Source organism: Cyprinodon variegatus, unplaced genomic scaffold (genome assembly GCF_000732505.1).
Source record: "Cyprinodon variegatus isolate N-32 unplaced genomic scaffold, C_variegatus-1.0 Scaffold963, whole genome shotgun sequence".
In the NCBI taxonomy this organism is placed as follows: Eukaryota; Metazoa; Chordata; class Actinopteri; order Cyprinodontiformes; family Cyprinodontidae; genus Cyprinodon; species Cyprinodon variegatus.
The window spans coordinates 180,489-195,304 of NW_015151416.1; the positions used below are offsets into that span (position 1 = coordinate 180,489).

At 41.1% G+C, this 14,816-nt stretch overlaps 1 protein-coding gene across 1 annotated transcript in view; it reads left to right on the forward strand.

Annotated features, from left to right (window-relative positions):
- Nucleotides 1-14,816, forward strand: part of LOC107100348 (trichohyalin-like) — a 30,458-nt gene that overhangs the window by 2,219 nt on the left and 13,423 nt on the right. Inside the window, exon 2 of the mRNA XM_015398801.1 lies at nt 10,155-10,407. Coding sequence (XP_015254287.1) covers nt 10,155-10,407 — 253 coding nt within the window. The remainder of the gene's footprint in view (nt 1-10,154; nt 10,408-14,816) is intronic.

Sequence of the window (14,816 nt, forward strand, 5' to 3'; positions counted from 1 at the left end):
AAACATTTGATTGACGGATGACCGTTGATATATGATTGGCTGAATTTAGGTGTTCAGGCTGACGTAGAACTAACTGGCCTGAAGAAGATAACGGAAAAAAACACAGATTTTAGGACAAGATTTTTTTTAAATAGAAATTTTCTAAATTTTGGCACAATAAACAGTAAATTTATATACATGTTTAAGCCAGAATGATTTGACACCTAAATATGATTTCCTTACAACTTTAAAGTTCAAATAGAAAAAACATATTTCTAGTTTCTCATTTTATAATATGTATAAAATGAAATGCATCAGAAGTGAACTAATTTCCATCATTTTGTTGTTTATAGCATTAAATAATTCACTAAGATGGCAGAAGATGCTAAATTCCTCATTGGGTCATGTGACCCACTGAGGGATGCTGTGACGCCAGTTTATTCAGGAAGAAGTCATTTTACATGGAGTGAATATTTATTGACCTGTGATGGAGTTTTCTCCTTTAATGAGGTCAAATAGGAAGCAATCACAGTCTTGGTGGTTTTATTAAAGCTCGCTGGTTTAATCAGCGCTGCTAAATGTTCTTTGATCTTATGCAGAGCCGCTGGAAGTTCATTATCCATCAGAACATTTTCCAGATGCTGCTGAGTTTGAATTGGTTTAAACCAGAGTCTAACCTTTAGTTTAAAGAGAGGATCAGAGGATTGGGATTGGTTCTGTGGTGGCTGGGTTCTGTTGGGTCGATAGCGACCTCCTGCGGCGGGCGTGAAGGCTGGCGGTCAGTACTGGAGCCCTGTGTGTGGTTCTGGATAGCAGGCTGGGCTCCGCCGCTGATCCTGGATGGGGAAAGCGTTCCCTTGGTAACCCATTCGCAGCGAACGCTCCAAGAACCGGATCCTTTCTGCTGTCTGGTTGGGAAACGTTGCCCTCAGGATGTGGTTTTTACCCGATTCTGCTCATAGCGCTTTATTAAAGCAACAGAAAACAAGCTGTTGATACTTCGGTTTATTGGATCCAACTGATGCTGTGAGAGCAGGACTGATGATAAATAATCTGCTGTGATGTGATTCCATCTTAGTCTCCTGTATTGGTTTGGATGCTTTTTGTCTAATCTGTTTACTTTTCGGATTGAAATGTGAAGTAAAACTGGTTCCTTTGGATAATGAAACATTCCTTTTCTCAATCCAAAGCCGTTCCTACAATTAGCAGCAGTACAAGCGACCATTGTAACGACGTTTTCACCATCCTCTCAGAGTGCTTAGCAATGCGTGAATTAGTGGTTCTGTACGCCCACCAGAGGATGATTGACCACACTGACGTCACAGCTGGGTTTGGTCACATGACTGCTCTAGAGGCGCCCAGCATACTGGAAAATCTCTCAATTTTTGTTACTGGGAGCATTTTTAGCGCAATTTAGACCACCTAGAGAGAAGGAAGGATAATCTACCATCACACACCATAAAACTGAATCTAGACGCTCTCCTCTCTATTTGACCTTTAATACAGAGAGGAGCGGGAGCTGGCATGCATGCCCTTAACTTTTTTAATGTTGTATTTGTAGCTTGTTGGGATTATAGTGGGGCATTCAAGGTGAGCATTGCTCAGTCCTGCTCAGTTTTCCGTTTGTTCTTGATAAAGTTCCCAGCTGAAAATGTTGACTTGCCTGTGCTCAAAAAGGACATCAGCTACTGTGCAAGTGGTTTTAAGGTGGGACAGTCTGCTTCAGAAACCAAGCTCCAGAAGTTGCCCACACCTACTCTGAGTTCAGCTTGCAGGTTAATTATTTCCCTTTCAAGCTGTTAGGGCAGAGCTGTATGATGGTTGGAGCAAGAGAGGATACATCCATGTGGAAGGGATTTTCTGTTACCGGTACATAAAAAATGCCCTTAACTTCACTCATCGCCCCAACAGACCCTCGATCCTCAGACAGGCGCTTCAGACCTCTAGATAATATCCAGGTGAGAGTGATCACCTTTATCTTAACTTTCAAAGTAGATATTAAATGTCATGTGTTACTGGAGCCCACTCAGAAAGTGGAATTAAGACCTTGAAAGAACAATGTACATTCATTCCATTAAAACATACTGTTTTAGTGGGCTAACATCAGCCATTCCTTTATTTATCCCACGACAGGGAGATTTATAGATTTAAAGAAACAAGCAAGTGCACACAATAGAAAGAAAATTACGTAAGGATTGAAAGATATTATACAAGAGGTAGATTAGGAAAAGAAACACTATGAACAGAACAAAATTAATGTTAATATTCCATTGCAACAATAAATAAAAATCAAAAACACCAAAGGTCAAAATTTCCATGATACAACAAGTTAGTATGTTAAAAAGTATCATCCATATCAGCGATACTGATCCAGTATTTACTTGGTATCGCATCAATTAGAAATTGACGGTATCGCCCACCTCTAGTGCACATAACCTTTGTGTTGAGTTACTCAGGTGAGTACCAGGAGATGGAGTCCTGGTACTCACCCCATATGTAGTTTGGTCTGATTAAATTCAGTCTTCCTCACTGTCCTCTGCTTCAGACTCCTGCATGGTAAATAATGAAGATGCTGCAGATGCGCTGCCCTCTCCTTGGTGTAGCCTCCGATTTGCTGTCTCCATCCACAGGTCAACAGCTGGCTTTGGGTCAAATGTCTCTGTGGTCTGCTTTGACAACTGGATGTGCATCAGGGCTGAGGGACGAGCATGTGAGATCTGTACTTGGCTTTTATTATGTTGAGATGCCAGAATCCCCTCTCACAAGCTGCACTGCTTAAAGGCAGCGTAATAGGCAGCTTAGCCACCTTGTTGATGTTGGAGTAAGCAACTGGGTTACTTGTCTTTACTATTTGGACCAAGTGATACACAGATGAGGCTCCCAGGTGTTTTCCTGCCTGCTTTAAGCGCATCCATTCTTTCAGTGGTGTCCTTTTCAAGCTGCAAGACGGCCTCATATTTCTTGAGAATGCTGTGTTTCCAAAACTGGGGGGGTCTTTCATTTCCTCTGGACATTTTAAAGGATGAAATATTAAGAAAAGATCATGTGACTTGAGGNTCTATTTGACCTTTAATACAGAGAGGAGCGGGAGCTGGCATGCATGCCCTTAACTTTTTTAATGTTGTATTTGTAGCTTGTTGGGATTATAGTGGGGCATTCAAGGTGAGCATTGCTCAGTCCTGCTCAGTTTTCCGTTTGTTCTTGATAAAGTTCCCAGCTGAAAATGTTGACTTGCCTGTGCTCAAAAAGGACATCAGCTACTGTGCAAGTGGTTTTAAGGTGGGACAGTCTGCTTCAGAAACCAAGCTCCAGAAGTTGCCCACACCTACTCTGAGTTCAGCTTGCAGGTTAATTATTTCCCTTTCAAGCTGTTAGGGCAGAGCTGTATGATGGTTGGAGCAAGAGAGGATACATCCATGTGGAAGGGATTTTCTGTTACCGGTACATAAAAAATGCCCTTAACTTCACTCATCGCCCCAACAGACCCTCGATCCTCAGACAGGCGCTTCAGACCTCTAGATAATATCCAGGTGAGAGTGATCACCTTTATCTTAACTTTCAAAGTAGATATTAAATGTCATGTGTTACTGGAGCCCACTCAGAAAGTGGAATTAAGACCTTGAAAGAACAATGTACATTCATTCCATTAAAACATACTGTTTTAGTGGGCTAACATCAGCCATTCCTTTATTTATCCCACGACAGGGAGATTTATAGATTTAAAGAAACAAGCAAGTGCACACAATAGAAAGAAAATTACGTAAGGATTGAAAGATATTATACAAGAGGTAGATTAGGAAAAGAAACACTATGAACAGAACAAAATTAATGTTAATATTCCATTGCAACAATAAATAAAAATCAAAAACACCAAAGGTCAAAATTTCCATGATACAACAAGTTAGTATGTTAAAAAGTATCATCCATATCAGCGATACTGATCCAGTATTTACTTGGTATCGCATCAATTAGAAATTGACGGTATCGCCCACCTCTAGTGCACATAACCTTTGTGTTGAGTTACTCAGGTGAGTACCAGGAGATGGAGTCCTGGTACTCACCCCATATGTAGTTTGGTCTGATTAAATTCAGTCTTCCTCACTGTCCTCTGCTTCAGACTCCTGCATGGTAAATAATGAAGATGCTGCAGATGCGCTGCCCTCTCCTTGGTGTAGCCTCCGATTTGCTGTCTCCATCCACAGGTCAACAGCTGGCTTTGGGTCAAATGTCTCTGTGGTCTGCTTTGACAACTGGATGTGCATCAGGGCTGAGGGACGAGCATGTGAGATCTGTACTTGGCTTTTATTATGTTGAGATGCCAGAATCCCCTCTCACAAGCTGCACTGCTTAAAGGCAGCGTAATAGGCAGCTTAGCCACCTTGTTGATGTTGGAGTAAGCAACTGGGTTACTTGTCTTTACTATTTGGACCAAGTGATACACAGATGAGGCTCCCAGGTGTTTTCCTGCCTGCTTTAAGCGCATCCATTCTTTCAGTGGTGTCCTTTTCAAGCTGCAAGACGGCCTCATATTTCTTGAGAATGCTGTGTTTCCAAAACTGGGGGGGTCTTTCATTTCCTCTGGACATTTTAAAGGATGAAATATTAAGAAAAGATCATGTGACTTGAGGGGATCATATCTGATTTCAAACTCTTCAATTCACCCCCTGAGAATGTTTGTTTAATCTTTGTCAGCATCTGCATTAGAAGCAGTGTGTGCCCTTTAGTGGCCCTCACCATCAAGCACAAGTGTGAACTGTCCAATGGCTACCATGAGTTCATCTTTATGTTCTCCAATGGTCAGCTCATCCTTCTGAAATTTGGTGGATGTGGTCTTTAAAATGTTTCAAAGAAAGCACTGAAACTTATCTGGGAAGATTCGCTGCAAGTCATTGTCAGGATCTGCCTTGATAGCGGACCTTAATTGTTCACTTTTTTTCACCTGCCTAACCCTGCCTGATTCCTAATCAGCACTCATCTTATCCACCTGTGTCTGTTGCTTTATATTCGGCTCTGCCCAGCTATCGGGGCTGAGATCTTTCTTTGATGCCTGTTAGTTTGTTTTGTTAGTTTTGAGTTATTCCTGGGTTCATGTTCCCGTTCCGGGAGACCAGTGGTTTGAGAGGTTTTTAGTGTTTGTCTTGTCTCCTGATGGTGTCCTGGCCCCTAGGTGGGTGCATGTTTAATTCCCGTAAGCCTGGCTCGTAGGTAGAGACCAGTTTAAAGTTGTGCAATAATCCCGATACCAGGTCTTGTCTCTGTCCCTCAAACACTGAGCCCGCCTGTCTGCATCTGTACATTTCTGTCTTCAGTTTCTTTCTCGACTCATGGAACTCTGAACCTGTCTTCACACTCTGTGGATTCCTGGAACCCTGGATCTGTGTGTTCCTGTGTGGATCGGAATCCCCTTAATTTAGTCTTAGTCACAATGACAAAAAAAATCAATTTTAGTCTTTTCAATTTAGTCAACACTAAATAATAGAACTTCTCCACACACTGCTTCTCTTTTAATATATATGTATATATATATATAACCCTGTATGTATGTATATATATATATATATATATATATATATATATATATATATATATAACCCTAACCCTATCACACTGTACCGAATTAAACTTTTTCACACACTGATTCTCTTTTTAACATATATCCCACTGCACACATTGAACCTTTTGTCGGCTTGTTTCATCATATCCACAAAGTCTTCATCCTCAAACAGACTTCCCTTCCTTCCCCAACCTCTGATTTGGCTGTGGTGTCACTGTGTCAGGAATCTAGTTGGGAGGAAGAAATGTAAACCATTAATATCCAGTCTATCAGTAGAACATCTTCTATGACAGAGAGACACACACACACCTGTTCCTACTACTACAGGCCCACCCATTCCTTACTGTCTTCCATATGGCAGCATGTTGGCACATCAGATGTCGCTTGAGATGTGTGTATTCTTCCCTGCCATTTTGATGCCGCAGANGTTCCGTGAGGCCAGTGGTTTGAGAGGTTTTTAGTGTTTGTCTTGTCTCCTGATGGTGTCCTGGCCCCTAGGTGGGTGCATGTTTAATTCCCGTAAGCCTGGCTCATAGGTAGAGACCAGTTTAAAGTTGTGCAATAATCCCGATACCAGGTCTTGTCTCTGTCCCTCAAACACTGAGCCCACCTGTCTGCATTTGTGCATTTCTGTCTTCAGCTTCTTTCTCGACTCATGGAACTCTGAACCTGTCTTCACACTCTGTGGATTCCTGGAACCCTGGATCTGTCTGTTCCTGTGTGGATCTGAACCCCCTTAATTTAGTCTTAGTCACAATGACAAAAATCAATTTTAGTCTTAGTCAAATTTTTTTCAGTTTAGTCAACACTAAATAATAGAACTTATCCACACACTGCTTCTCTTTTTAATATATATATATATATATCACACTGTACCAAATTAAACTTTTCCACACACTGCTTCTCTTTTTCTCTATTTTATTTATATAACACTGTGCAGAATAGAACTTCACACACTGAATCTCTTTTTAACATATATCCCACTGCACACATTGAACCTTTTGTCGGCTTGTTTCATCACATCCACAGTCTTCACCCTCAAACAGACTTCCCTTCCTTCCCCAACCTCTGATCTGGCTGTGGTGTCACTGTGTCAGGAATCTAGTTGGGAGGAAGGAAACCATTAATATCCAGTCTATCAGTAGAACATCTTCTATGACAGAGAGACACACACACACCTGTTCCTACTACTACAGGCTTACCCATTCCTTACTGTCTTCCATATGGCAGCATGTTGGCACATCAGATGTCGCTTGAGATGTGTGTATTCTTCCATGCCATTTTGATGCCGCAGACTGTTTGGTGGCATCCTTCCTCCGGTGTTGTCCTTCGCCCTGTAAATGGAATGGCTCCATACATCGAGGCGTGTTTTCGCCCAGCTACTCCAACAAACCCTACACTGCGATTCGAGCCCAAAGCAATGACTGCAAAGTTGAGCTAGGCATATAAGCCCTGTGCTACTACTGACTTAGCGGCGCGAGGCACTGTGGGACAGGCGCCGTCTAGGGACAAACAGCGCAACAACGCGTAATCTTCTATGAAGCTGAAGAAACACTTATATTAACAATTACAAATTAATTATAAATGATTACATTTTTTAATGTCAATGGCTCGTAAATTTCGTCTGGTCTTGGTCTCGAAATATTTTCGTCATCGTCCTAGTTGACGAAATTAACACTGCTGCAGACTCCTGGATTCCAGAACTGTTCCTGTCTGATCTGTATCCCTGACCTGGATCCAATTCCTGCCTGGTCACCGAGGTCGCAGCTCGTTTGGCAGTCCATCGGCTGCATCCTGCCTTTTCGTAGACTTAACTGTTAAACCAGTTAAGTGACTCACACGGTGAATCATCTCCCATCACATGATTGTGGTCACTTATAAGGTTTTTCTCCTTCCAGAGGGTCAGTGATTGGGTGTTGCTATTTTTTGCTCGCCTTTGATCATGTAACTACGCCTCCCTGTACGGTGTATCCACCATCTTTATTTGTCGCTGCTCATATTACCCGACAGCTGCTAGTTGTCAGAACAAATCCCATGATGCTTTGCAAGGAGAGGACTTGCCTATCAGTAAACCAAACATTACCCACCATATTTCTGACTCAATAACCTTTAAAACAACTATTTTCATAAATTTCAGGCGGAACTCTTCACATACTTGTGACATACTTGTAACAAACTGCACTTCCAATATTCACCACTGGTTGGCACCATTTACCTTTTACCTCTGAGCATGTAGCAGTCGGCTTGCTTGGACTACGGAGGATACAGAGGACCTGTCCTTCGAAACGAGCAAAAAGGCGTATTTGTCTAGCGCATAAGGAATAGCCTTCCAATCCAAACAGGCCTTGGTGCCACGCTCTGGCATAATCGGCCAACAAATCTGGCCTTTGAAGGAAGAAGGTGCTGAATTCGAACTCAGCACACGGAATGATCACTACTTTTCAAGGTGAGTTGGGAAATTTTGAGTCCACTACTTTTTCGGATGCTCATTTGAAATGGCATAAACACTATATAGGGCCCTATATAGTGGTAAGGGCAGGGGTTCGTACACAGCCCCAGTCCAGTACTGTCCCAGAGAGGTTGACCCAGTTTTCTAAGCACTCTAATCTCTAATAAAATGGAGTGATCAACCATCCTGAATGCTGCACTAAGGTACATTAGATCATCAGTGTGGTTCTACCTCCATCTGTATTTAATATGTACATCATTAAACACTTTGAGAAGGGCAATCTCTGCACTGCGGTTAGCAAGAAGCCTGTCTGGAAGATGTTGAAATGGCTGGTCATTGTTAGGAAGGTGTTTACCTGTTGAAACAGCTTTTTTCAATAATCTTACTGATGAAGGGCAGGTTTGAAATAGGCCGGTAGTTCTGCAGTAGCAGTTTGTCAAAGTTAATTTCTAACAGAAGTTAAATAATTGCTGTTCTTAGGACCTGGGGGTTAACACCTGAAAAAAGGGGTGTGTTTATTATTTGAGTTAAACTAGATGTTATGATAAGTAGAGCTTTTTCAACTAAAGCTGTGGGTAAAAGATCAAGACAGCAGGAAGAAGATTTGTTGGTGTATGATTTTTCTGCCAATTTTTTGTATTTTTGGTGAAATTGGGAAATTTTATCAAGATCAAATCTACCTAGAGGCAGCTTTTTTATTGGATTTAATATGTATGTCCAGACTTCTTTTTCTGTGAAAATATTAGGAAATTTGTCGCAGGCCCTCATAGAGTGGAGTTCTGAAGTCACAGGAGGATTTGTTTCTGTAGCAAATAAAACCCTACCATTGATAATGTTTTAGCTAAGGGTGTCAGAAAAAAAGGTTCACTTGAACTTTTATTACTACAATCCTTACTACTTTTCCTTATGATGTGTCTGTGTCATTGGAAATTATGCCTTCAAAAATGACAGAAAAGTGTTCGGAAAGAGAAACATCAGCTACAGATACTTTGGAGATGTTTAGACCAGTGGTGTCGTCTGGGCTGGGCATTCACAGTTCTAGCCCCAAAGTTCCAGCATTAGCATACATTGTACGCCCTTTACTAAAAATATTAGAAATTGTATGCCCTGTTTTTGGGATGTACGACTTTGTTACCCCCTAATTTTCCCCTGGAAACTTCCCATACCCTACGGACAACTTTTGGCGGGAACAAACATGGGCTGTTTCAAAAAGCAGGTAGGTTTGAAACTTTGAAGTTCAGGAAAACTCATTGAATGTCTGATAAATATAGGATTATTTTTGCAGGGTTTTTTTGTTTTTCTTGGGACAATACTGTCCGTGGAATGGGAGGACAAAAGCTATCGTAAATGTCAACTGGGTGGGGAAACTAATCCTGCAACTTGACTAACAGTCAAGTTGCAGGATTAGTTTCATTGTAAGTTGTATTCTTAACAGATTAGATACACAGATATAAAAGTGTCTTGCCACCACTTTCTCTTCTGATAGTTTGCAGATTTGGTTGTAGTATTTGTCGACTGTTTTTCTGTTTGTCATTGATGTTCAACTTGTATATGTAACAACCAAGTTTCACCTTTAGCGGTAAGTTTAATTCATACTTTCTGATTGTTTGAATTAACCTATGAAACATAATATTATACCTAAAAATGATTGCATGTCTTCTTAGGAAATGTCCACCTCTAGCCAATCGTGCATACGCTCCATAATCAGGACAATAGTAGTGTTGCAACAAACACAAAAAGTTAGCTGCATTTCACCTCGACAGTATGAAATAGCGTTTCAGAGAGTGTTAACTTTCTTTTTGTCTTTGCTGGTCCAGTAAAACTGGATTGGGGTTGGGCTTATGCATTGGTGGGCAGCTTAATGAGGAGAAGAGCAGTTACTGGTTCTATGTGCTTGGACCAGAAGCAAACATAATCCACAAAGGGTCGACTTCTTAGGAAAACGAAGAAGGAATATCACTTCCATGAAAATGTTCTGTTGATTTTCTGGTCTGCTTCAGTCCAAAAGTCTTTGTAGGTGAAAAAGTTAGCTGTAAGTTGATTGTTAGTTATAAACGATGACATAGAAGATTTCAGAGCTACTTATTCATGCTAGGAGATGTAGTTCCAATCTGTAGTGAAGTGTCCTTCCTGTAGCTTACAATAACAAGTTTTTCTCCTTTGTCTTCCCAGACCGCCTGCTAGAATATGCTGGAAAAGAGGAGGATTTCTCTGAGCAGCAGCTCTGGAAACAGGAGAGGAATTCCAGTTTGGACCAAGAGGAACCAGAACCTCTGCAGATGAAAGAAGAGCAGCTAAAGCCAGAAGATCCCTGGACTAAAGAGGAAACCATGGAGCTCCCCATTAGTGAGCAGGAAGAGCAGCTAAAGCCAGAAGATCCCTGGACTAAAGAGGAAACCATGGAGCTCCCCATCAGTGAGCAGGAGGAGCAGCTGCTCCTCAAGCAGGAGGATGAAGATAAATGTATGGTGACTCCTACTGCTGTAGAAAAGGACCACATTAAACCAGAACCAATCAGGGATCAGCTCATCATTGAGGACTATAGTGAAACTCAGAACCAGGATTCAGAAGAAATCCATCAAGTATGCTCAGGATCAGAAAAGGATAAAGAGTCCACAGAGAGTAAGATATCTCAGAAAACCAAGCATAAAAACTGTGGTAGGGGTTTAAAGCATAAAAGGCATGAGGAAAATCACACAAATAACAGTGTTCACTGTTGTACAATTTGCACTGAGTCTTTTTCTCAGAAGAGTGACTTGGTTTTACACCTTAAAAGTCACAGTGGAGAGAAACCTTTCTCATGTTCGACATGTGGAGAAAGCTTTCTAAAGAAAACATATTTAAAGGTTCACATGAGAACTCACACAGGTAAGGAGATCCAAGAGTGTCCGACCTGTGGAAAAACCTTCCTGGCTAAATCTAGCCTTCAAGCACACATCAGAACTCACACAGGGGAGAAGCCATTCCCCTGTACGAATTGTGACAAAAGATTTCCTAATAAATGTAGTTTAACCGATCACATGAGCATCCATACCGGTAAGAACCGGTTTACCTGTGTGAATTGTGACAGAGGATTTTTTCATAAAGGTCAGTGGGCTCGGCACATGAGAACTCATACGGGTGAGAAGCCGTTCAAATGCATGAATTGTGACAAAACATTCACCAGTAAAGGTCATTTGACTGAACACATGAGAATTCATACAGGTGAGAAGCCGTACACTTGTGTGATTTGTGACAGAGGTTTTACTAAAAAAGATGCTCTGGCTGATCACATGGTAAGTCACTCAGATGAAAGACCTTTTTCATGTAAGACCTGTGGGAAAACATTTAAAAGAAAAGCTCCATTGAAAGAACACATGAGATCTCACGCAGACAGCAAGCCTTTTGAATGTCTGTCCTGTGGTAAAAGCTTTATTAGTAAATACATTCTTAGCAGACACATCCTAATTCACACAGGCGAGAAGCCGTTCGCCTGTACGATCTGTCAAAAAAGTTTTCCTCGTAAAGGTGCTTTGACTGAACACATGGTGACTCACTCAGATGAAAGACCTTTTTCCTGTGAGACCTGTGGAAAAGCATTTAAAGGAAGAAAGTCATTGAATGAACACATGAGAACTCACACAGGTGAGAGGCTGCTCTGTATGCTCTGTGGCAAAAGTTTTACTCACTCAAGTTGCTTGACTTATCACATGAAGATTCATACAGGTGAGAAGGCGTTCACCTGTGTAGTTTGTCACAAAAGCTTTATTCATAAAAGTGTTTTGAGTCATCACATGGTAACTCACACTGATGAAAGACCTTTTTCTTGTGATACCTGTGGAAAAAAGTTCAAAAGAAGAATGGCATTGAATAAACACATACGAACTCACACAGGTTAGAAGCTGCTCTGTAGTACACTGCTTAGAAAATAAAGGGAACACTTAAACAACACAATATAACTTAAATAAATCCAACTTCTGTTAAATCAAAGTGTCCACTCAGGAAACACTGCGGTTTGCCATCAATTTCACATTGTTTTGCAAATGAAATAGTTTACAGGTGGACATTATAGGCAATTGGCAAGACACACTCAATAAGGGATTGGTTGTGCAGGTGGGGACCACAGACCGGTTCTCGTTACCTATGCTTTCTGGCTGATGCTTTGGTCACTTTAGAATGTTGGTAGTTAACAGTCAGGTAGCATGAGTCAGACGCTACCACCCAGACAAGTGGCGCAGGTAGTGCAGCTCATCCAGGATGGCATTGCAATAGAGATTTAGCAATATATCCGGATTTTCGGCTTCTCAATAGATCGATCATTCAGTCATAGTATCGATTAAAAAACAAAACATCTTTACCTAAAACCATGAGGGAAAATGTGCTACCTTTGCACCGCCACTCAGATGGCGCTCTGGAGCCCTTTTACTGTGTGGCGCAGCGCCATCTCTAAGTTGAGGCAGTCACAGGGGAAGACCTGGGCCGTTTCTCAATATGTGTACTTGTGCATTGTCGTGTCCTCGTGAAACGTCATCAGCCTCAGCCCTAGTGCTATTCCAACTCACAAGAACAGCAGACCGAGAACGGACATAGTCCTTGGATGTTGTTCTGGCCCCTCCCTCTTTACCCAGCATGCATCAGAGCAGACTTGTCCGTTCTCCAGACTGACAGCTGTCCCAGCATGCACTGCAGCAGCAGCAGCTTCCAGGTTAGCGCTCACAGAGCTCAGAGTATTAAATTAAAAGTTCTCTTTTCTTCCGTTGTGGAAGGAGGAACAGGAGGAGCACTGCCAGAGAGCAGCAGAGTGTTCAGTGAGAATGTTTTACTCAATCAGATCTACGGTGTGTTTAGCGTTCCTTTTATTTTTGAGCAGTGTATTTTGGCACAAATTAAGGTTAAGTGATCACAGTAGAATTAACATAGATACGGAAGTGATTAGAAGTCACAGCAGTGAGACGTCACAGTAACGCACATGAGAGGCTGTTCTGTTTGACCTGTAAAAAAAAAGAAATGTCCATCTAGAAAATCCTTGACCTTATTGCATGAGAAAATCCCAAATCAGAGGCCTTTTTGTAGTAAAGTTAGGAAAAATATTTTCATTAGCCCAGTAATTTGTTTTTCTCCTGAACACTTGAATGGATGCAGTGAAATATTATAAAGCTGGTAAAATATTGAAACTAACGAATGCCAAAGAACTTGGTTTGGAGGCAAGAGTCTGTACTTCACTATTAAATGAACTCCTAAAACACCAGAACAAGTTTGTATAAAGAGCTAAGCTAAATTGAAGCCGTTGCTCTGTTTGATTTAAAGTTGTTTTTGCTGATCAGTTTGTAGTTCTAATCTTTCCTGTAAACTGAATTCTAGAGATATTTGTGTGTTAAAAAAAAACAAGAATCCATCTAGACCCACTTGTGCTTTAACTACTCAGGACTGAACCAAAACCGGTTGGCCAATCACGTTTCAGTACGATGAGTAAAGGCGGGACATTTGGCTGTCACTAAAGCAAGAGATGCTGAGCCTCTGGCTAAACAAAGTATTGATGGCAGCCCTGGAGGACACGGCTGCTCTCACTTCTGATTGGTCAGAATCCTTGGTTTCATCTTGGAAAGAACAGCAACAGGGTTACAGGTGTAAATAAATTAGCTTGGTTAGTCATGGTGCATTTGTTGGCCGTACCAGATTAGCTCAGGAAGTTCTGCTAAATGTTCCTCCTTTCCCAGAATGCATTGGATGGGAGCGAGCCCAGATGGATGATGTGTAAAACTGAATCAAGACCTCTTTTGGATTCATGATGTATTAAACTAACGCTGAGACATCTCTAGAAGTTCATCTGTTCTGCTTTTAAAAGTGTATTTTTTTATTTGAACTAAGTGTAATAGTTTTGTTCTTGATTATTTTAATGTTTACCTGCTAGGATTAAGGGAAGTTAGTGCAGTGAAGCAGTGTTCAAACGTCAACCCTAACCACTATATAGGGCATTATATATTGGTTATGCCATTTTAAGAGTGTCCCAACGTCTAGTGGATGAAAATGTAGTGGACTCCAAATTTCCCAAAATGCACCTTGAAAGGTAGTGATCATCCATGGTCAATAGACGGGCAGATATATCCCATGATGCTTTGCCAGGGCTGTCCTAGCAAAGCATCATGGGATTTGTTGTGGAGCAAGCACCGTGCTGAAAGGCAGAGTTACGTGACCAATAGTTAGTAAAATCAGTGATGATCTGTCTGAACGGTCAGTTAACTGAGTTCACTGTAAAGTCCACTCTATAGTCCCCGCTCTATAGAGGCATTGATGGATTTAGGGGTTAGGGCGGACGTTTGGACACAGCCTATGTCTGTTCATTACAACAAATTTTTGTTGCATAATTTTCTGCTTGGATTGTTTTGCTTTTGATTTTTGTATTAATGTTTTCACTTTGTGATTGATGAACCAGAGAACAATAAACTTTTTTTTATACATTTTCATATTTATCCAAAGATCTTTATTCATGTTTTCTCTGATATTTTCAGACAACTTAAAGCTCTGGTATATTATTTAATGGTATTAAAATGCCCAGATGATGATTAAGGGATTTACCTTCGCACAATAGTTATTTGTGTTCAATGTTCGGGGAATTTATTTAACTGTTTATTTCAGATTTAGTTTCAAATCCTGTCTTAAAATCTGTGTTTTATTCCCATTATCTCCTGCAGGCCAGTTAGTTCTACGTCAGCCTGAACACCTAAATTCGGCCAATCATATATCAACGGTCATCTGTCAATCAAAAGTTTTCGGTCATAGCATCTTGATTCATATGTCGCAGCTAATATACGCAACGGTTGAAACCAGAATCCTTTCCTTTCCCATTGAGTTGCG